Genomic DNA, 24,530 nt, shown 5'->3' with positions numbered 1-24,530 from the left:
GCCGATTATTGCCTAGTGACACATACCGCAGGTCTCACCGGAACTTCACATTGTCAGTTGTTGCGAGTGGCAGAGTCTTGGTGTGAACAGGCTAAGCTGCAAATCTTTCATCATATAACCTAAGATGAGATCTCACTGATGCCAGCCATGGGTCCAAGGGTCCAGGAACTGGAGGGCACCTCTTGGGGATCAAGAGTCACTTCAGCCTGGGCCAGCAGCAGGGCCCAGCCAGTTCCATTTGCAGGTTCAAGCAGGTCAAGTTGCAGCAGGTGAATTTGGCAGTTGCAGGGAGGCCTATGAAGCTTGTTGTGTCCCTGTAGCTGACACAGGAGGTCAAACAACTGACCCTTCAAGTCACCGTGGGTAGCTTAGGATGAGGGCAAGTAGGTCCAATCTTACTCCTCAGACTGTAAGGCAGTCCTCTGGCAATGGTTATATGACTGAACCACACATGGTAGAACCACGTGCGGCTGAACAACGCAGTCGGAACCACAACTGTGTCTTTACCACTCATGCATTTACCACACATGCCTTTACAACACATTTTGTTGTAAAAGCATGACTAGTAAAGGTATGTGTGGTAAATACATGTGATGGGACAGATTCATCCATACAACCTTCCCCCTTAACTTAAAAAACTACCCTGACCCCCGCACCCGCCCTGAGGCCTACAACTACCCAGCACTAAAAACATCCACACCCCAAACCAAAGCCTAAGCCCCTCCTCGCCCTAAGCCCAAATGCCCTGCCCCTGCCAAAAAAGTACCCCAACCCCCCTAAAACTCTGGGCCGTGTTAAATAGAAAATAAAACAACTACTCCAAAGCTCCCCACCCGCCCTGAGGCCAAAAACCTTCCCCCACACTTAAAAGTAAAAATCCCCCCCACCCCCACCCACCCTAAGCCCTAAAACATTCCCACACCACGAAAAACTCCCCCCCCCAAAACCTGGAACCAGACCCTCCCCACCCTGAGACCTAAAACCTTGCCTAACTCCTAAAAACGAAAGAATCCTGAAGCCTAACACTGCCCCCTAAAAATGCATCCCGCCCTCAGCCCTCCAACCCACCCTGTCGTAAAACTACCCCAGCCTCCCCCCCACCCTGAGCCCTAACACCGACCCCTTAAAAAAAAAAAAAAATCTGCCCCTCCCAAAAACTGGTCCTCCCTCCCCTAGCTGCTAATCCCACCTGTCATTAAAAAATCCCCCCACCAGCCCCAGTCTCACTTAACCAGCTACTGCATTCCCCTCCCCGCTGTGTGCCTGACCCACGCATATGCATGGTGCCTTAACCACACATTTGTATGGTTCAGGCACATGTGTGGTTCACGGCAAGCATCCGTGGCTCCGGCCGCATCCTAAAGGCCATTTCCCCTGGCAACAGGACAAGCCTTCTTCTGTAACTTCCACAGGTCCAGGAGTGTTATGATAAGTGGTGGTTCCAGCCTGTGTGTGGAGGACTCCCAGTCCTACCCCACATTTGGTTCTGGAAAGTTCGTTCTCTTCCCCTGCCAAGGCTCCATACTCTGATGGTGACAAAAGACACAACAGAACTGGTGTCACGCTTCTTTACATGTGCAGGAGGCAAAACCCTTTGAAATGTAAGTGTGGGTGGATAAAGCCACTCCCCAGTCATCTTGCCAGAATGGCCCATCATGTCCACAGCTAAGCCCTCTTTATGTTAATGTCTGGAAGCAATACATAAACCTCAATAGCAGAGTCACTCACAGTCATGTGATACACTACACCAGCAGAAGGCAGTGTCCTGGATCTTGGGACAAGAAAACACCAAATTTCTAAAAGCAACATTTTAAAAGTTGTAACTCAAAATCCATCTTCAGCATTAAAGGGGATTTTAAATTACAATTGATTTGAGTATAAACTGGCTAACAATGTAACGTTGGCACTTATTAAGTGTCAGAGAGTAATCCAGTGTTAATCAATAGGAGAGATAGGCCTTAAAACACTGAATAACAACATTAGGATTTTTTCACTGCCTGGGCATGTAAAGCTTAAGTACACATGTCCTATTTCTTTGAGTACAATCCACTGTGCCCTATGAGCCTTTAGGCCCTACTCTTGGAGTAACTTTTCAGTATTGAAAATGATGGTTAGGCCTGGCAACAGGTGTTTTTTGCCAGTGTTGGAAAGTGGACTATTGGTAAGGGCAGGTAGGTACCTACACTTAGCAATAGGCCACAATACCCCACTAGGTCTAGTCAAGGTATCAATAAATTAATCCTTGCTCAACCCTTGGTAGCTTGGCCCACGACAGATAGGCTTAACTTAGGAAACAGGCTTGTAAAGTATTTAATATTAACAAAACAGTAAATAAGTAAAACACAACACACAATACAATTCCAACACCAGTTTATAACAATTGTACATATTTTATTCTTTAAAATGACACCACAACAAGAAAGATCCAATGTAGGGGACTTGAGATATGACATTTTAAATATTAAAAGTAAAACTAGCACTTAGAAGCAAATAGCGCTCAAAGGGTTAAAAAGGTTGCACTGGACAGGGACAAAGTTCAGAGTTCAGAGTTCAGGCACTGTTACACTTACTTTCAGAAGAGTTTCTTGATTCAGGAAAGTGGTCTACAGCACCAGCCAAGGGTTAGGAGGCTCTGGTTTGCCTCTTGGAATCTGGGACTAGAATTCCCACAATGCACCACTTCAACTTATTGAGCTTTTTACAACAGTTGCTCCAAACCAAATGCTTCCCTTTTTCCAATCCAGGCCACTTCGCATCTCATTAAAGCAGCTTGGCTAGGGCTGCCAAAGACTCACCAATCAGGAAAGGGCACTAAAGGGCTGATTTTTGTTAACTTTCAGAAAGAGTTCTAAAACTCTTTCTCTGTGCTAGTTACAATAAATCCAGCCTTGGCAAGTTGTGCGATTTATTCTAACTTTTGATTTGATACCAAACTTGACAGATTTAGGCCCTCATTATGATGTTGGCGGTCTGGTCCGCCATGCCGAGCTTGGCGGTAAATTCCGACATCCAGCATGGTGGCCCAGACCGCCACAGAATGAAGACAGGGAGGGCCACCATAGGCGGCCGTCCTCCACCGCCAGGCTGCCTCCGACAGGCAACCTGACGATGGACGCCATCATTATCCGACAGGGCAGCCCTCGGATAATGATCCCATTTCCTCCAGCCTTTCCCTGGCACAGGCAGTGCAGGGGCCCCTGTGCAGTGCCCCATCGGGCAGGTCACTGCCCGATTTACGAGCAGTGATCTGCGCGATGGGTGCAGCTGCACCCGCTGCACAGAGGCATTGATGGCGGCTCCATGTGGAGCCGCCGGCAACGTCCTGGCCAGGCATTCTGCTGGGCAGGCAGGCGGAAACAATGTTTCCGCCCACCCGGCCCAGCAGAATGTATGTTATACGGCCGGCGGGATTCCAGGGTGGCTGGCGGTCTGTAGAAAGACGTGTTCATAATGAGGGCCTTAGCTCTTTTCTAGTGGAAATGAGACTTTACTAATTTTAAATAAAGTCTCCCAATGCTAGCCTATGGAGCTAATGCCCTAAATTGGGGAAAAATACTTTGGCTATTTTTCCTTTACCAGGGCTTATAAGCCATCTTGTATAAAGTCCACGCTTGTATTTACACTGCATCCAACCCTTGGGGCACTTAGGGCAGACCTTAGGGTGCCATATTTAAAAATAAGGTAGTTTAGGACTTTGGAAGTACTTTGAATACCAAAGTCGAATTTTGAGTTAGCTTTACCTTAAAAGCAGCCAGCAAGGCATGCCTGCCTTTAAAATGACACTGGACACCACAGCCGTACTGATTATACTGGGGTACTTAAACCTACATGCCCTACCATTTACTAAGGACTTATGGGTAGGTTGGCAAAGCCAAATACAATTAAGCCTAATTTGCATATTGCATTCTTAATCAGAACACAGGCCTTGGGACTGGTTAGCAGTGCCCAGGGCACCACCAGAGTGGGAAAACACAAGCAACTAGTCACAAAAGGAGGCATAAAGTGAAGGGACTTCTGCAATTAGACCAGTTTTCTCACAGCAAGGCTGAAAGGACAGTTTAAACTGCAGTACACGTTGCAATGGCAGACGTGAGACACAAATTAAAAGTCTCACTTTAGTGGGTGGCACAATACGTGTTGCAGATCCTGTAGTAGAATTTAATTTACATGTCCTATGTACATATAGTACCATTTGCTAGCAACCCTCAAGTAAATTAACTGTGCCAATCATATATAGGCCACTTTTATCATGTTAACGGTGAGAGCAAAAGATTAGCAGTGGTAGAGTGCTTAAGATAACAAAAATGAATTCACCAAACAAGAGGGGTGAAGGCAAAAGGTTTATGGGAATACCATGCTAAGGATGTCAGGCCAGACATGTGCCCCTACCAGCTGAAAGCAGGAGGAAATACCCACTCTCATGGGAGTTCTCATTGCTAAGGTGGAAAAACCTGGATAGGCCATCAACATTGGTGTGGTTAGCCCCAGGGTGATGATTTATTCCCTGTAGGGAGATGGACCACCTCAACAATTTGGGATCCTCACCCTTCATCTGTAACAGCTATCTGAGGGGTCTGTGATCTGTCTGAACCCAGATATGAGTCCCAAACGAGTGTGGCCTCAACGTCTTCAGTTCCTAGACTACTGCAAAGGCTTCTGTTTCAATGGCACTCCAACTCTCTTCACTGGGAAGTGGCCTCCTACTGATGAAGGCTACAGGTTGGTCCAAGCCCTCCTCAGTCAGCTGTGAGAACACAGTCGAATGCTATAGTCAGATGCGTCTGTTTGCACAATGAATTTCTTGGGGACAATGGGTGCCGTGAGCCCTTGAGAGTTCACAGAGTTTTGCCCTTTATTTGTTCCACTTGGAGTGTGGCGTTCTGCTAAAACTGTCAAATTCCGTGTGGATGATTTTTTCTCACACACAGCTCACCAGTGTTAAGATGGCAAATGAGAATTTGTGTCCCCTAGCATGATTTTTGGGTGCTATAATGGCTCCTGGTGAGATTTCTCTATGTGGGCGATTGCGTCAGGTCACGACCATTCAGAAAGCAGCTGCTCAAGTATAAAATATACTTGACCAGCCCTCTGGTGGACCCCTTGGAGCCATTCATGCTGATTTTACAGTGCGGAAAAAGCTCCCAGTGCTAAAAATCAGAGTGAGCAGCCTGATGTGCCCGAATTCTGCCCACTCGTGGAAATCCATGGAAGCTTGCAGAGTTTTCATATAACACAAATCGACTATAGAGCCCAGTGAGGCCAAGGTAGGCCCTTTCCTCCGCCTGGGTCCTGGAGAGTTTCCAAGTCAGGATGACTTGAGTTGTTGCCTGGTGAGACTGCACTTGTCCCCTTCTGTCCCCTCTGATCTAGTGGGCAAAGTAAACATTAGATCCCCACCCTATTGATAATCAGGACTGCCCTCTGCAGGGACAAAGGCACTTTCTGGATGTGGAACAGGTGATCTTCCCAACTGGAACTCACATTGGCCTGAACCCTAGTCCCTTCTATGGTATCTCCATGTAAGCAAACAGTCAGGGCAAAAGGATATCTCATCTGCTTCAAGGGCTCTGACAAGCCCATGACCATGCCTTTGAGTTTCTTGTTGAACCTTTCAACAAGCCAATTGGTCTGGGGATGATAGGGTGTGGAGGACTTGTACATTAATCCCCACACATTCCACAGTGATTTAATGTACCCTGACATGAAGTAGGTGCCCGGTAAGACATCACTATTTTGGGGAGATCCATTAGAGTAAAGATCCCTCTCTGTACTCTGGCTAATGCAGGTGCAGTCACCGTTCTTAGAGGAAAGGCCTACGGGTATCGAGTGGCATGGTCCACCAAGGCCAGGATGAACACTTTGCCGAGTGCAGTCTTGGCGCTCAGGGGCCCAACAATGTTGATGCCCATCCTCTCAAAGGGGGTGCCAATGCCAGGAAGGGAAACCAGAGGAGTCTTCTGCTTTCCCCCTCAATTCCCACTTTCCCTTCAGGTATGAAGGGACCAGCATAATGTGTCTGAGGTTGTTTTCATCCACGACCAATAGAAGTGGGTGACCAGCCTTGCAAAGTTCTTGTCCTGCCCAGATGTCCAGCAGTACATAATGCATCAAAACCAGTAGGAAGGCCCTGTAGCACTGAGGGACCAACAACACATGGGTTATACCAGGATATTGAACCTTACTATACAGGACATCATTCTCCCAATAATTCATATGATCACCAGAGGTTTTGCCAACTGGCTGGACTTTGGCGTACTGCAGTAGGCTCTCTAGAATAGGGCACCTGTTCTATGCTTTGCAGAACTCTGCCCAAAACTGCCCCCCGATTCTGTGTGCCATCCAACCACCTTGGGTAGATCTTCCAGTGCAGCAATTGTTTCCTCAGTAGGTTCTGGGGCATTACCTTGAAACTCAGCTTTCTCCTGGACTATGGGAAGCTTTCCCATGCCCCTGTCCTTTCACTTTTTGGCAAGTCCCTGGGTTATTTTTCCAGGTTCCAGGTCCTTTTACTTCCCTCTTGGACAGCCATAGACCAGATTTGGCAGGTATACCTACTCAGGCAACCAAAGCATCTCCAAGTCAGATTGAAGCTTCACCCCTTTCAAGAAGGTGTGCTCAAGGTCAGAACTAAGCAGGAAATCCACAGGTAAGGTTGGATTCACAGCTACCCTTACGGAACCTGAGACACCCCCCCCCCCATTCAAAGGGAACAGGAACCACAAGAGAGTGCCTTTCTCTCTCGTCCTTTCTTTCTTTCTTTCTTTCTTTCTTTCTTTCTTTCTTTTGTCCTTTCTTTCTTTCTTTCTTTCTTTCTTTCTTTCTTTCTTTCTTTCTCCCTCGGAAGGCCCCTGGTTGAGGCTGGTTCCCTTTGGATTATTACCAATAACATACAGATCTACTGGGGAATAAACCCCTGGAAGTATATCAGGAGGCCAAGCAGAGGACAACCCTGCCAGAAACCACGAGGGAGGCCATCATAGTCATGGTCATGGTACCTTAGCCTGATAAAGACCAAGTAGAGCTTAAATCATACAAAACCTTATCCATGCTAAATGTAGACACAAAGATTCTCTCCTAAATACTAGCAAATAGGGTACCAAGCAGAATTGGAGCACATATTCACGAGGACCACTATAGCTTCATTCCAGGCCCCACAATAGTAATCTCAGACCCTGAAACATGCATAGCCTCTATAAAGGAATCCCCTTTGGAATGCGACGTGGTGGGGTTCAAAATCAAAAAGACTTTTAACTTAACTCCATTAGCTGAGAGTACATGTTTGAGGTACTCTCTGAGATGTGCTTTGGACCTAAACTCTTGAGCTTGGCTAGATTTCTGTACAGAGACCCAACAGCAAGGGTTAGATTGGGTGGTAACGTCTAACAGAAATGAAGAATGAATAGGTTATCCATGCAGAGTTGCCATCTCTCACCACCTCTGTTTGCATTGGGAGTGGAACCACGGGTGTCTATCACCATTCTCATGCAAGAACTAGACAACATTGTGGAGGACTCACTGTAACTATTTATAAGCATAAAACAATAGTATACTCATTAGCAGGGTTGGGAGAGAACACCCAACAGGAACTGCCTAACTTGGGGATGTGATGGAAGCAGAGACCTATCCAATATCTAGGAATTTGGGTAACTTGCACTGCTGAGTCGCAGTATCAGCATCATTTTGATAGAGTCCTACTAGGGCTTTGAGCATCAATAGACTTCTGGAACTCTTCCTCTCTCCATTATAGGGAAAATGACATTAGCAAAAATGGTGCTAAATTCCCCCCTGCTTACATGTACTAAAACTGCTATGTACCTGTTGGACTGGCCCTTTTGGCGGGGTCATCCCCAAACTTCTGCCATCATCATCCTGTTTTCTGAACCCATTTTTGCTGACTTTTAGTACTTTAGACACTTTACCAAAGAAAACCAGTGCTAAAGTGCTTGTTCTCTGGCCCTTAATTATGGTGAATTTCACTCATTCCAAATTGTCACATTTAATGTACTTGTAAATACCTGTAAGTCCCTAGTAAACTGGTTCTACATGTACCTAGGGCCTGCAAATTAAATTTTACTAGTGGAACTGCAGCACTGATTGTGCCACTCTCTTAAGTAGCCCTTTAAACATGCCACAAGCCTTCCATTGCAGCCTGTGTGTGCAACTTAAACTTCCATTTCAACCTGGGAAAATAAACCTTTTGACAGGCGAAAACCTTCCTTTTTAATACATATAGGTTACCCCTAGGGTAGGCTCTAAACAGCCCACAGGGCAGGGAGAAGCGTATTTAAAAGTTTGGACATGTACGTTTAACTCTTGCATGCTTTGGTAGTTAAAATCTCTTACATTTATTTTTCACTAGTGTGAGACCTACCTCTTCCATAGAATAACATGGAGTTACAGTATTACATGTAATACGTCCTAACTTTCAATTGGAATAAGGTAGGAATGTTGAGTTTGGAATCTAGAGAATTGAAATTTAGAACCCCCTTTAATGATATAGTTGGATTTTAATTCTGAAAATGCCACTTTTAGGAAGTTGGCATGTTCTTGTCTCAATCATTTGGTGCCTACAGCCTAATCCTGGGTCACATTACAAGATGTAGCTGGCAGTTGCTCTTTGTGTATTGCCCCCAGACAGTGAGACAAAGGGGGAATAGTCGTTGGCAGGATGGGCCATCTCTGACTTGATAGGGGGACAAAGCCAGCTGTCACCTACCAGACTTGCACACCACAAAGGGTTTGACTCTGATCTCTCATGCCCCTATACAAGCTGGGGCCAGGACAAGAAAGCAGGGAATTCCAAACATCTCTGGGAGTGCAAAACTGGCAGTAAGAATAAAAGTTGGTCCCTCAGACCCAACTATTCACTACATCCCTTTGTCTGTGGATCCTGCAGAAGAAGGACTGCTGTGCTGCTCTGCTGCCTTAAGGACTGCTGCCCTGCCTCCTGCTGCCCTATTTCCTGAGAAGGAAGACTGGACTTGCAACCTTCATCCCAGGCTGAAGTGATTCCAAGGGTCAGCTGGTCTGACCTCCTGTTCTGAGATACATGGACATAACATGCTCTAGATGCCTCCCTGCATCTGCCCAGCTCACCTTTTGCTGGACCTGCAACTGGGCCTGCATTGTATCTTGACTTGCCTGAGCCCTGCTGAACTCTGTTGGAGTGAGCTCCTGATCTCCAAGAGGTGCCCCTCAGGTCCTGGACCCTTGGTGTGGCATCAGTTGAGCTCTCTTTCCCAGAAAAAAAAGAAATCCTGACATTTTAGGCTTTTTATGAACACAAGTGGGCCTGTTCGTACCAAGATCTTGCTGCTTGCACAGCCCACCAATGTGCAGCTCTGGTGAACCAGACTCTTCGTGCCACAGCAACCACCAGTGACGCCAGGCAAAAGGTGATCTGCACTTTGCGCTACAGCATCAACAGACTGCGGTGACTGCAAATATGAATGTCCAGCAATAAAGCCCAACTAGATCTTCATGCTACAGCAATGACTGTCCGTGGTGCCTGGCCTTTTCTGCGCGCTATCGTGATCACCATCCATAACGCTCTCCCTGCTCCTAGCATCCCTCTCCACTGCGAATGGAACCATTCACGCTAGACTTTTGAAGGTAACTCTTACAGCGGGACCCACTTGGCCCCTGTATCCAGCCAGTTCTCCATCACGGTTGGACTGAACTTATGCTTTTCACTTGGTCTTGCATGACCAGATTACCGGGAGTGGCACTTTGTGCTCTTAGACATTATACTATCATGACATTTTTGAAATTGCATATCTCCAGTTCTACTGATTGAATTTTTGTGTTTTTTTGTTTCAAATGATTTATTAAATGTTACTCTGTTTTTTAAATTGGTCTGACATTTTTCTTGTAGTTTCACTAGATTACTGTTGGTAGCACAGCATAAATACTTTTTCCACATTACCTCTAAGTTTAGCCTGGCTGTTTTTCTGCAAAGCTACCAGAGTGATAATGGCAGGTTAATTTGGGGTTTGCTTGTGTTTCACCTTGACAAGACACGTGGTTGCTGCTTGAGTAGAGTTTTATCACCCTCAACAAGTAACTCATTTTTCTACATTGGTGTTCAAGGGTGACATTACGACTTGTGTTTGTTTGTTCAGTGCCAAACAGCGATTTTGTGCTACACTAAAAATCCCAGATAAATATTTTGATATAAATTCAAGTTTTTTAAGACTCTCCTTAATTGTCTCTTTTGATTTTTCCACATTCACTCTATTTCTACCTGACTGTGACAATGCCTGCAGAAATGGAATTCAAGCTCATCAGCCTGGAGAGCTACACTGTGGTGGAGCTTAAGCAGTCTTATAAGAAAAGGGTATTATCAATCAAGAAAGACACCAAGATGTTTGAGCTTCAGAACGTTCCGAGATCTGAGCAAAGGCTCACCAGTTGCTGACAGCAACAGAGGATGGTGATGAGGAGGATGATATGGAGGAGCAGGTGCAAGGCCTCTATGCATGCCCTGAGGGGAGGGGGATGATTTGCCTCCTGAAATGGAACTCGCTGCCAGAGCAGAGAGCAGTGTGTCTTCACAAGCTTGCCCCCAGAGGGGCTGGCAGACTGGAAAGCTGAAAGGGAGTTTAATTTGCAAATGGCCAAGCTCAAGTTAGAAGCAGAGGAAAGGAAGGCTGAGGATGAGAGAATCTTGAAGGAAGAGAGACTAGGCATGGGGGAGAACAGAATGGCCAATGAACTAAGAGATCTGAAAATCAAAACTGAACTTGTGGAGTCCAGCAATAATGGTGCCATCTGGAGACAGACAGGGGGGTCCCCATTCCCAAGGATCTGGTGCCTAACTTTGCTGTGAGAGATGCTATCAATAAGTGATTTGTTTGAAGCTTATGAAGTTGCTCTGGAGATGCACAGGGTCCCTGAAGAGAATTGAGGAGCTAGTCTCTGGGGGCACATACCTAGTAAAATATGGGAGACCCTGCTAGCCCTAGCAAAGGGTGACAGGAAGAGGTGCCCCTCATAAAGGAAACCCTTGTCAGGAAGTATGCCCTGTTCCCAGAAAGGTACAGGCAGACCTTTAGGAACAGCCAGAGGCTGCCCCATCAGTACTGGGTAGATTGTGTGGATTCATTTTGCAAAACACTGGATGGCTAGGTGAAGGGCAGTGAAGCAAAACATTACCAAGGGCTGTACAATCTGATGGCACAAGAGCACATGCTCAGTTTTTGTTTTGCAGAGCTGCACCAACACCTGATTGATAGTAAGCTCACTAACCCCAGCAAGCTTGCTAAGGAGGTGGACATTTGACTCAACACCAGGGTCCACAAGAAGGTACCTGGGAGTGCCCCAAAGAAGAGTGGTTCAGGTTCCCCCTAGTAGAGTGAGTGGGAGGTCAAAGAAGACAGAGAGATGTCTCAGAATAAGGGGGAGTAAATGGGCCACATGCCCATTCTGATACAAATGAGAGGCTCTGGTTAGTGGTGGCCCAGGGTGTCCCATTTTCAACACTGGTGCATTGAATGTTCTTAGTTAGGACACAAGCTGGGGAACTGTGTCTGTCCAAAGAAACCACCCATTGATGGGACCTCTACAGGAGTAGCCAGTGTGGCCTTCGGTTTAAGTAGTCCCCAGGGGCAGGTCGTAGACCACGTCATGATCTCTCTTAGCTGGGAGATAGGCTCAGAGGGTAAGCTGGTGATCCCTGAGGGTGGGAGTCATCATTTTTACCAGGTGAAAGAGAATGGGATCCCTGTCACTGCTTTGAGGGACACCAAGGCCAGCCAGACCATGGTAGTAGAAAGGCTGATTTCTCCACAGCAGTGCATCGGGCAAAGGTGTAGCATAACTTTGGTCCAGGGGCAGGACTTTGTCTGTCCCATAACCCTGGTATTCCTGAAGTGGCATAGTTAGGTGACCCAGAAGAGGGTTATCGTTAGTCAGCAGATGGCCATAGACTGCATAGTGTGGAATGAGTTGCCCCGGTTTCAGCAGAGCTGAGAGGGATGACCACCCAGGGCACCCTTAAAGTTCGTTTGTTTGTACCATTCCCAGGCGGAGGTTATGTTATACCAGATGGAGGGGCGAGGTAAGAGAAGGCTCACCCCTACTTCCTGTTCAGTCTCAGGGTACAGACCCTAGGCTGAAAAGCCAGTTTCAGGACACCAACCCAGGACTGGTGGGATCTAGAGTGGATATAAGGTGTCCAACCAGGGCTGTTTCCCCCCACCTCAGAGGTCAGAGTACTTCAGGAGCCCTTAGGGAACTCATTGCTAACCTCAAAGCTGAAAGAGAGGCCTACCCAATGTCTCCGCTTGGAGCTTCCTCATGGCAGTGGATGGCCCGGGGCCTGGCTCTTGACACTGAAGGTTGTCAATGGCCTCTGTCGGTTACTGTCCTTATGGGCAGAGTTTTCCTTGGGTTGAAGACCGATGTCTGATTTAGGGGCGGAATGGGTCACATCACTTTGCTTAATTGGATATATCTATGAGCAAGTGAGGAGAAGGGTTCCCCATGGGTCAGTCCAGTGGCTCATTGTAGACAGAGGGATCCAACTGAGTTTACAGGGGATTAAAACTGACAAGTTCCCCTGTATAACAGGGCCTTTGCCTATGTTTTATCGCCTAAGCAGGGATGGCCATCAAGGTATTAACCAGTTTGCCCTGGCTTAAGGTTGTAGGCGATCGTGTTAGACTTGGACCATTCGGCAGAGTCGTCCCCAAACTTTTTAATTAAATGATACTAGTGGGTCTGCAGCACTCATTGTGTCTCTGACTTAAGGAGCCCTCTAATCATGTCTCAGGTTTGTCATTGCAGCCTGTATTTATAGTCATTTCTACATGGCAAAAAATACCTTTTGCTAGGCCCGAACCTTCCTTTTAAATACATATGTCACCCCAAGGGTAGGCCGGAAACCTGTCATAGGGCAAGGTGCAGTTTATTAAAAAGGTTGGACATGTGCTTTTAACATTTACATGTCCTGGCAGGGAAAACTCTTAAATATTGTTTTTCTCTATTGTGAAACCCACCTCTACGTCAGGATAACATTGGGTTGCCCTATTACATGCAATAGGTGCTGGCTATAAATTGGGAGCAAGTAGGAATATTGTGTTTGGTGTCTAGAGAACTGTGAGTTAAAAACCTCTTTAATTCTAGAGTTGAATTTTAATTCACAATTCTGAAAACCCTGCTTTAAGAATGTTGGCATTTTCTTGTTTAAACTATATGGCGCTTGCAGCCTCTATTGTGAGTCACATGACTAGGTGTAGCTGGCAGTTGGTCTCTGTGTGTCGCTCCCAGACAGAGAACCAAAAGGGGAATAGATGTTGGCACGATGGGCAATCTGTGACTTGATAAAGGGGGGCTTTCACCTACCACTCTTTCATTTCACAAAGCCGCTGCCTGAGCACACTCACAAAAGGTATAACAGTTGTCTTTTGTGTCCCCAAGCAATCTAGGGCCAGGTCAAGGAGGCAGGAAATTCCAAACACCTCTGGGGGAGGGAAGCCTCAAGAACCTTCTTCAGCTTCAAAGCTGGTACAAAGTATACTTGTTGGACCCTCAGACCCAACTCTTCAGAGCACCTCTGGAGTTAGATACTACTGAAGAAGGACTGATGTGCTGCGCTGCTTCCATAAGGACTGCTACTCTGCTGCTTGCTGCCCTACTTGCTAAAAAGGAAGACTAGAACTGCTCCCTTCATCCCAAGCTGATGTGACTCCAAGTGTCAGCTGACTGATTTCCTGTTCTTCCTGTTCTGAGCTATAGGGACATCCAGAGGTTTCCCTGCTCCAGTGGCTTCCCTGCATCTGACCAGCTGACCTGCTGCCTGGTGCTGCAAAAGGACCTGCCTGAGCCCTGCTGGCCTCTGCCTGAGTGAGTTCCTGATCCCCAAGATATACCACACAGGTCCTAGACCTTTGGTGTGGCATCAGTTGAGCTCTCTCCAAGAAAAGGAGCAATGTGAAGCTCCAGTGAACCTGACTTTTTGTGCCATAGCGACCGCCAGTAATGCCCAGCAATGTGAAATATACACTTTGGTTCTATAGCATCATCAGCCCTTTGTGACCACCAAGGTGAAATTCCAGCAATGATCGTTCACGATGCCTGACAGGATCTTTGCGCTACAGCGATGACCGTCTGTGACGCCTATCCTGCTCTTTGCGCTACTGTGACAAGTAACCATGACGATTTCCCTGTGGCACCCTTCACTGCGAATGGAACACTTTGCGCTGAAATTTTGAAGGTAACTCTTTCAGTGGGACTAACTTGGTCTCTGTATCTAACCCGCATTCCAAAACAGTCTGCATGACCAGAAAACCGTGTGTTGTACTTTGTGCTTTTACGCACTATTCTTAATTGAAATCTTTCAAATAGCATATCTCAAGTTCTAAAAATTGAAGTTTTGTTGTTTTGGTCTCAAATAATTTATTCAGTTTTACTATATTTCTTAATTTGTGTGGGATTTCTTTGGTGTTGTGTTTTCACTTTATTACTGTTTGTAGCACTGCATAAATACTCTACACATGTCTCTAAATTAAGCCTGACAGCTTAGGAGCCAGGCCATTATAAGATTAAAAAAAATTAATTTGGTGTTTGCTTGTGTTTCACCCTGACAATTAGTGTGGTTGCTACTTGAGTGGGTTTCACCCTCTTCAACCAAATTTCCTACATGGCTGCATTCCAAAGTGAGCTTTCTGTGAAATAGACAGCCTCCTTCTTTCACTACATGGATGGGGCAGAGGAATATTCTGCGCCTGAACATACTAAAACAGGATAGAGAGTGGGGCAGACAGCGCCTACTCGATCTGGAGCTCTATTGTATTGATACAGAGCTCCAACACACAGCTTAATTTCATGAAAAAGCCCAACATGGTATACCAGACTCCTTAAGGGAACAGTTGTGGATGGTACACTACAATTTTGATTGAGAAGTGGCACAAAGCAATTACCAGACACCTCATGGGCAGTCCTCCAAGTGGCTGCAGCATAGTATTTTGCGATTAAAAGGGTGATAAAGAATTCACCTTTCAGCAGGCATTCGGTTGGATACGAGATGCCATGTCGCCTTTGGCCTGGAGAGAGGATGACTGCCTGTCACTGGAAGATTCATATCTAGAACATGTTTTTTAAGTTTTTTAAACTTTGAGGAGACTTGGAATACTTTTTAGATCAGTGCTTAGCAATTCCTATAACTTGCCAAATCTACGTTCACAACTGAAGCGCTTTAGACCGAATGGAGCCAGGGTCTCCCAAATCTTGAGTTGTTTTTTATGCTGGGAGGGGTAGAGGACTAATGTCATATAACTAGATCAGGCAGTGAAACAGGATAGGCCAGCGACAGCGCCGAAGACAAGACAGGCTTGGAGCAGAGACCTGTAGACTCTCCTGACGGATGTAGAATGGTTGCAAGTCTTTGCATAGGTGTGGGAAACCATAAGTAATAGAAGATTCAAGCTGACACAATTTAAATATCTCCATCGTACATACCTTGTGCCCATTAGAATGTACAGGATATCCTCCAACAGGTCTTCAACCTGTAAAAATGCGAGAAAAAGGCCATATTCCTATATATGACTTGAGATTGCAGGGTACTGTCGGAGTATTGGGAAAAGGTGGTGGTACAATGAATATCCAACTCAAGATCTCGATACAAAATTCCCTACTCAATGTCATACCAAGGACCAAGTAATGGAAAAATTAATACAAACTTATAACACTTGGCCTACTCTTGGCTAAGTGATACATACCAATAGACTGGTTAGCTAACAGGCTGTCCACAGTGCTGAGTTGGGGCAAAAACATGACAGAGTGGATCGTAGCAGAAGAATTATGTTTGAAAATGGCCAAAAGGGATTAGAGAGTCGAAGAGGACCTCGGAGAGTGGGCAGAAAATGGTAAATAAATTCACAGGAAATCCTGAAAATAAGAATGAGTAACATATAAAATAATGTTTACGCTGTATAGATGGGAGGGGTAGCAGATGAATCCAAATTCCTAACACCACAACCTCAAAAAGCAGTCCTGGTTGAGATGACTAGAAGGGGAGCCTAATTTAAATTATGAGATGTTTACAAAGATGAAGGCGACTGCGGAGCGAAGGGTAGCGCATTGTGTATTGGATGGCGTATAGAAATATTCTTGTAGTACTGTAGACTTTGGTCAAATAACTTAGTCATATTCTACTTGTATGAGCTCATTGTTAAATAAAGGTGATTCTGTCATGATGGATAGCCGGAAATGTATGGACAGATCTTATTTTTGTGTTTTAGTGGTCCGGATTGGGCAGTAGTGTAATGTTTTTCAATGTGAACTGATCATATGATTTAGACGTTCATTCCTGCACCAAATCTTCATTATAATCTACTTTTTGCAACATTGTTTGTTCTTTTATGTTATCATGACTTCCGCTTTGCAGCAAAATGTATTTTTTCATTAATCATTTTGCACGAACTGTTGTGAGTACCTTGAAAAAAATAAAAATTTTGTGGTGTGCAATTCAGAATTAAATAAACCCAGGACAGTGTGTGGAGCTATGGCTCTTGCCCAGCGCCAACAATACCTATGAAAAGCTTGAACTCTTCATAAAAACACGGACACCTAGCGAACAGTACTCCAATGTAGGTTTCTCATCAGAAGCAAAGATAAAAAATAATAAAGTGTTCTTCTGTAGTGCTTCATAATACCCGTTTTTCAAACTATAAGCCCCGTAAATAGCATACTTTAACATAATGTAATAGCACTCAGGCTACCTACCTCACAAAGATGTAAAAGTGATTTGGCTTAGACAGCAATCAAATGCATGGCCTTCAGATCACAAAAGATGCCAGCAGAAGCATTTAACGCTCTGAGACGACTTTCTGCCTGTTAGAATGAAAACGTTAGAGGTTTCTATATAGTATAGAACATTTGATTCGGTTGGCATTTGGTTTTCCAACATAGAAGTCGGAAGAGGTTTTTGGAGACTTATAGAAGGAAAAAGACTTTGAAAGAAATGGCTCTAACTGTAAAACTCTCATTGAATGGCCCTCTGAATTCCGGTCCAAGGAATAACATGAAAAGGGGTAGTCATTTGCCATGGTGTCTACAACATTCAAATTCCTGTCTTGGAATTTTCAGCTATGCCAACGTATTTTGTAGTAAAATGCACCATATGAAACGTGTGGAGCAGAAGGCCATCCCAACTATACTTTAGAAGCAAGTAATGGCCTCAGAGATCCCTAAAGTATTCAGTGTGTTATGAGATGATTTGAGGATTAGCTGAGAATCAAAGTAAATAAAGCGTGTCATATAGCACTGTTTAATTGTCAACATTCATCATTTCACTTCTTAAGATGCTCACAGAGGGGTGGATGACTCAACAATGACCTAAGAGAGCAACACACCAACAGCACATGTCGTCGTGTCTAAAAGCTTCTCATTAAATCTATTCCTTTATTAGCAAAGCTGACACTGAAATATGTCTTCTATTTGCATTGAATTATCAGGAATTACAGGAAAAAAATATTTACTAAAACCGGAAACACCATTTACAATGATACATACAAGAAATTATTTTATTTTACACAGAACCGTAGGAGCACACACCCTTCACTGAAAAAATGAGAAAAAACAGAGCTTTACTCGCAGACTTTAAAGTCCTCATTTATGGGCTCTGCTCAGTTTCAAAGGACCCAGCACATGAGTTTGATTTTAAATTTCGATCAACTGTTAAATGTCAGCGTGAGTGGACCACTAAAGTAAACAGCAACAACTGTCTTTAATTCAAATTCATGTCTAATAAAACACTAAACTAAAGAGAGGTAGAACGTCGTTCAGTGCTATGACTTACTAAGCTGTAAAAGCAAAGCCCTTTGCTTTTCCAGCACCTGCAAGATCTCTCTTTGGGAAGCTGGAGAAGTTGCTGGACTTATGGCATAAATCTGGGGAGATCTTGAACATGTAGGCCAAGGAAGAATGAAGGTACATTTCCGTCAATAGATTATTTATATACAGTGAAAATAACAATATTCGTAGGACCTTTTCCTAGGAAGTGAGGGAATGGCCGGCTTTACCGCGGTGCGACCGGTGTAGCCACTCCTGCAGCTGACCTCGGGGGAGGAGCTGTAGTCATAATTTTTTTTAATTTTAAAAGCAGCTGCCGTTTCCTTGTGTCCAGCAGTTTTCAGGCAACAACAAAAATGTCAAAATAATGCAGGTGATTAATGTTCCTGCTGGAGAGAAAATAAGTTTTTCTAGTGTCCTTTTTGACTCATCAGAAAGTAGCGCAGTGGGCTAATATGACTGATGCAAAAAATGTGTACCTTGCAGATCATATTCCTCATTGTTTTGTGTAACATTTCCTATAAAATGATTTACACATATAAGATTCATTGGCGCTGTATAACGTGTGTGATGTAATCTGCCTCTACACCCTAGGGTTGGTATGAGTAGCACTATAAAATAGAAGAAATGCATGTGAGAGAGGGGCTGTGGAGATATGAGGGGCTCTGTTGGAAGGTGGTAGTGAGGGAATCCGTCAGAGTGGGAACTGGCAAAAACCAGGCAGCTCAAAGGCCCCAGCATTTGCTAATATTCTTTATGGTTTCAAAGGTCTAAGCATTTTTGGATCCCAAAAACATATCTGTCTACAGATTTTCAGTTAAAGGCAAGCAGAAACAACATTTTAGCTGTACCACAACAATGAACTTTCTCATTCCCAGTGTCTGTAAATAAAGCATTTAAAGTTTTCATTTAAAGAGGTACCTTACCTTTAAGCCATTAACAACTGCTGGAGAGTAGTTTGGTCCAACTGCTGTGTATGTCCTTCGGAACATTCTGAGAAAAATATAAAGTGGCATTTTATGTAATCAAGTCCCTAATGTCACAGCAATTTCCACGGATATAGAAAATTTTCAATAAATAGATGAATTGGGCATATAAAAAGTGAATACATCTTATTTCTGAATACGTTAATAACTAAAAAATCGAGCAAAGAATATTTAGAAACTATTTGAACATCTACATCTAATGATTTTATATCGGATGCTACCCTTATGTAACAAATGTAGTGTATAGTGTATTTACTTTGCACTAATCGTTGAAAATGCTACTTGTTTGATTTAGGGAGAATTCAATAATTCTGTTAATAGGTTAAAGCAAAATCAATAATTGCTTATATTCACTCTCAGAACAAGACTGAAACATGACCCAAAGTAATTTCATAAATGAAAAGGACAATCACTGTGAAAAATTGTAGGGGGTATTTTCCCTATTATATGAACTACTCACAAGAACCAACCCATGTTGTGGTCACTAGAGGCCACTGCACCAGTTATTTACAAATTCTGGGTCACAACTAGGAAACAAGATCCAGTTAACCTTACAGCTATTAAGGCATTTAAAGCAGCAACCATCTTAGATCACACACGCCAGAAGAACCATTGCGCAACAACCTATAGTCAGAGATAAGACAAACGCCTAGTCAAAGGGAAAACTACACCCAAAGTATTCAAATTTATGGACTTCACAGAAAAGTGTTGTCAACTTTTGTAAAAATCAACAATTTTACAACAATGACATGACTGTTTCAGATTTCTAAAGGAACTGGTGGTTTCGTGATCTTAAGGAAAATATTATTAGGATTGGTGTGCACTCATCATTTACGATGATTCATAAAACTCTGGTTCCATCTAATATTTAGATTTTACATTACAGAACGTTGTAAAATATGTATTAGATGCATAAGTGTAAGGAATTTAGATTTTAAATGTCCGCTTGGTAGAGCTAAATATGCTGTTCTTAGCATCCAATTTTAGATTGAGTTATGTTGGTATTTGGAAGACAGGAGCTCTAGAACTGACCTGTACGTTAAACGTTGACTAAAACCGGAAAACTATTTTTTTAACTTAATGGAAGGGGTCTGGTTTGACTACCTGGTGTGAATTTTTATCTAAACCCCTATTGGTAGAGTTTTGCTACCCTGGAAAAAAGGACCGAGAGACACCAAAGTGGACCAGCTAGAGGTGTTAGATGTCAGAATGTTGTAACCCTACTATTCACAACAAAGAAGAATTGAACTTACTTAGAAGAAAGGACTCTCTTATGCGATCAGGAATAAATCTATATTATCTCATTATTTATTGCGCTTTTTTTCTTTGTTATTTCTGTACTGTTTTTTCAGTTTTCTTTTACTTTGACCACTTATTCAGAAAAATACATGTACATTTGAGAATTATTAAATTGGGTGTAAAGGGGTGACACCTTCAAAAGGTCAGCATTACAAATCTAACAAAGTTAACCTCTTCCAGAATAATAAAAGTAGGCATCTATGTTCCGAAGGTTCATGTTAAAATATGATTACACTAAACCATACGACTTTTAACTTCTGCAGGCTTTCATAAAATTGAGCGTGAACTGCCCATCTGAAACTAATATCTCAAAAGAGAAAATTGTGGTAATACAAATGTATCTTAAGCCTTTGAAAGGGAAATGCAAGATTGATAAAACAGGAACGGAAGAAATATTAATGGCAAGTGCCTCTTGACAGAAAGGCAAATCACAGCTATGCAGAGCTGAGCACTCAGCAGGGCTAGTTTAACTTTTACCTTGTGAAGAAGCCAGAATAGGGCGGATGCTTTTGGCTTGTCAATTTGTTTCTCGAACCAAAGTTGGAGAAGCCAAAGAGATTAGGTTAAGGTTGGTAAGTAGAAAATATATCTTCTGACTGTATTTAAAGCCCTTTGCTGAACCCAAATGAACCCCTTGCTTTTGAAGTTATGTTTATATACAATGCATTTATCAAATTATGTCTTCTTTTCTTCTTTCTCTCTTTGTGTGTGTCTTTCTCCCTTTCTGTCTTATGGTTCTATGCAGTGATGGGTTGTTATAGCCTTTCTGTGTACATGGAAATGTATGAATTCGTCTTATGCCTTCCTCTGTTCTGAATAACGTTCATGGTTCTCACAGGGTTCTCCAACGGGTGCACCTTTGTTTTAACGATTAATGATGCAACAAAGAATGTTTTTAGTTTTCTGATTCCCTGTTCCATTTCCTTAGAACAGAAAGTGCCGGATATGTGTTTTGTTTGCGTAGTCATATACACCCTATTGAAAGATGTACAGATGAAAAAACCCTTTCTCCTAGGCGTGCTTTGTGGTGTGCAAATTTTCTGTGTCGCTTTTATTAAGCATACATTTTACGTTGTGAATGTAGAGACATGTAAATGTGTTTTAATGTATTCGTTCATCAGTTTATTTCCTTGAGATTTAATGATGTTAGTATTTAAATTGTTCCAAATGTTATTGTTGTGTAGCTGCACTGTAGTATAAACCGGAGTTTGAATGGTGTAAGCTAATGCATTTCACAGAAATGACACCCTCATGAATGATATCTACTGTTATAGAAGATTTCTGAATCCGCACTTTGAGCTTTTCAGGGTGAATCAGTCATGCAGCAGCATTACTTTAATGATGATCTTCTCTAAAGAATATTTATTTAGCCGAGCAAACAGTTGCAATTTATATGATCCCTTAAATCTGCATCGGAGCTTCACTTTTTATTCTGAATGCCCTTTGGGCATATGGAATTAGATATACAGTAATTAAAAAGAGAGGGCAAGTGCAATGGATAGAGCTTCTTTTATGTGGATCCACTGAGCTCACATCTTAAAAGCAATCCTTATCGACCATAGTTTAACAACCATTATCAAAGTCAATAGGTCTCAACTATGCAAGAGCTATTGGCTTTGCCAGTGCCTTTTACCCATGTTGTGTATCTGCGCGGCTGTTGTGCAGTATGGTTAAAAGTTTTTTTTAAAGTGTGACAATTCTGCCAGTACTAGCTGCGTCATAATATTTTTTTTCTTATGGCAGGTGAGGGTGGGCAACCTGACCAATGAAGGGGAGTGTGAGGGAAGAGGCAACACAAGCCCTGGAGGGGAGGGAACAAGCAACACAGACAACGGAAGGGTAAAAAAAGAGGTATGACGTGGCCAGTGCTGGCTGTATCATAGTGCTTTTTCTTCTTATGGCAGGTGGGAGGGTGGGCAACACAGACAACAGGAGGGTAGGATGTGGGATCGAAGAATCATCACATAAAAAGCAACACAGTTGAACAATCGGGTAGAAGAAAGAAAAATAGTACCTCAATCACAGCCCAAGCATCCAAAGAACACTAATCACAATGAAGGCATCAGTACTTGGTCCGTGCTCCACACGAAAAAAGAAGAAATTTAACTGTCACACACAAGAGAATTAGGAGTCAGCAAACCCCTTGTAGAAAATGAAATCTCTCACAAGGTACAGGGTATTCCCACTGCCTTAGCGAAGACCTAAAAACAAGGTCTTAACCTTTTGCCTACACTGGATTCTCACCTTTCCACAAATATCCCAGCCTGCACTGCGTGCACAATGCTCCGGAATTTCGGCTTCTCCTCAGATCGGCGACCTGTCGACCTCGTCTGCTGGGTGAAAGTGGAAGCCAGCCAGTCACGAACCTCGGAGGGTACAGCGTCTGATCGTATCTCTGGAAGGTCATCTTCAGTGTCGAGGATTTGCCTTGCAAAGAAAATAAATAGGGAAAATATTTGAGAAAGAGACCATAGATCAAAGCTTCAACTTCAAACATCAGAGCATACATTACTCAATCACAGCAGTACAACTCGCATTGCAAAATGTTGCAGGAAGTCAGTACTCAGGGGAAAGTATACTGTATTTACTTCTCATTCCTGCTTTACTGTTGGCTCAAGAAGAATGACCATGCTTCCAAAGCTCACTCAAAAGAATTGATTAAAACCATTGGATGCCTTGCACCATATTTTAAGCTCTGTCTGTATCATTCTTCAATTATGGTGTTTAATTGTCAAAGAACACTAGTAGAAAATGGATCAGGATGCAATGGGATAAAGTGGGCATTTATTTGCCCCAGTTTAGTAGTTTCCATTAAACACAAAATATCCCTCTCCAGACAGAATGATTTATCTTTTGACATTTCAATTAGTGGTTCACAAATGTTTCGTAATTTGCTTTCATATAATCATGTGAACTTTTGGGAAAATTACATGTAATTATGCAAAGTACAAATTTAGCACTTAGCACTATGGGGCATATGTATACTCTGTTTGCACCGAATTAGAGTAATTTGTTTTTACTCTAGTTTGGTGCAAAACTAACTCCATATTTATAATTTAGTGCTAGACCCGTCTAGCGCCAAATTTATGGAGTTAAAGTCATTTTTTGGACGTGGAAACCTACCTTGCATTAATGAGATGCAAGGTAGTCGTTCCCGTGCAAAAAATGACTCTATGGCCTTAACGCCATGTACTCCCGTGCAAAAATGGTGCACGGGAGAGAGGAGGGGGTCAAAAAATGGTGCAAAGCTTGCTTTGCCCCATTTTGTAATGCCTGGGTCAGGGCAGGCGTTAGGGAGCCTGTGGGCCTATTTCCATGGTCGAACACCATGGAATAAGCCCACAGGTGCCCTCCTCAGGCCCCAGGTACGCCCCCACCCACACCAGAGGGACAGCGGAGGAGGGGGACCCCATCCCAGGTGAGTACAGGTAAGTATTTTATTTTATTTTTTAAAGTGCCATCGAGGGCCCTGAAATGGGCCCCCATACATGGCACAGGGTGCTATGACCATGCCCAGGGGACCCTCGTCCCCTGGGCTGGCCACTGGGGTTTTGGGCATGACTCCTATCTTTTCTAAGACAGGAGTGGTGGTATGGATGGTTTTGCATCTGAAAATGACTCTAGGCAGGTTAAAGTCATTTTTTTTACTCTAGCCTGCCTAACGTGATTTTTTGGTAAAAAAAAACCTTCTTCCATACCACCAGCCCCAATCGACTAACGTCATTTATTTTACACTAGCCTACCCTTTGCACCGGCTTGCACCAATCCATAAATATGATGCCCGGCTGGTGCACAGCAATGGTGCAAGCCAGTGCTCAACTTTTTGGTGCAAAACTGCATTAGTTTCAATCTTAACTCCATAATTTATGCAAAAAGATAGCACCAAAAACACAAGTCCTGCGAACCACAGTGGTTTGTGTACTGATCATTTTTTTTGTTCCTGCACTATAATTGTGCCGTAAACATGGCATAATTACATGACATAGCATAATTTCAGGAATTTCAAGTAACGTGAAATTCCTGGAAATACGCTGATTATAATGGGGTAATCTAAATTTCGGCCTGTCTAAATTTCAATTCCATCTGACATTGAAATTTGCATTTACACAACAAACATAAGCTAGCCGGCTATTTTGTCTTCGGTGGCTGTTCTATGGATGACCAGATAACATTAAAGTTGCATTAGGGTAGCTTCTTTTTGGGTCATTAATGACACTACAGTGTGGGTGAAATGTTCTTTTTGCAGATGTTTCTTTTATAATGAAGAGAGCGAGAATGAAAGCCAAAAGAAGGCAACTCAAAAATTGCATCTGGACCTGCATTAGAAATGCTCTAGGGCTCGGTTATTAACTAAGGGGGTAGCCATTTTCAATGACATGGAGATTTTAGAACACAGACGTGCTTTAATTATTAGAATGGTCACCTCAGGAGTCATTTCCAGCCATAAAGGAA

At 43.5% G+C, this 24,530-nt stretch overlaps 1 protein-coding gene across 3 annotated transcripts in view; it reads right to left on the bottom strand.

Annotated features, from left to right (window-relative positions):
• Nucleotides 1-24,530, bottom strand: part of PDE1B (phosphodiesterase 1B) — a 1,852,897-nt gene that overhangs the window by 834,364 nt on the left and 994,003 nt on the right. For all 3 annotated transcript variants that reach the window (XM_069231031.1, XM_069231030.1, XM_069231029.1), the window contains 2 exons: nucleotides 22,323-22,505; nucleotides 18,720-18,786 (listed from right to left, as the gene is read on the bottom strand). In XM_069231031.1, coding sequence (XP_069087132.1) covers nucleotides 18,720-18,786; nucleotides 22,323-22,505 — 250 coding nt within the window. The remainder of the gene's footprint in view (nucleotides 1-18,719; nucleotides 18,787-22,322; nucleotides 22,506-24,530) is intronic.

The sequence above is a fragment of the Pleurodeles waltl genome, chromosome 4_2 (assembly GCF_031143425.1).
Source record: "Pleurodeles waltl isolate 20211129_DDA chromosome 4_2, aPleWal1.hap1.20221129, whole genome shotgun sequence".
Lineage (NCBI taxonomy): Eukaryota > Metazoa > Chordata > Amphibia > Caudata > Salamandridae > Pleurodeles > Pleurodeles waltl.
The sequence above is the reverse complement of the archived record's forward strand: the minus strand, read 5'-3'. Positions and strand labels throughout refer to the sequence as shown.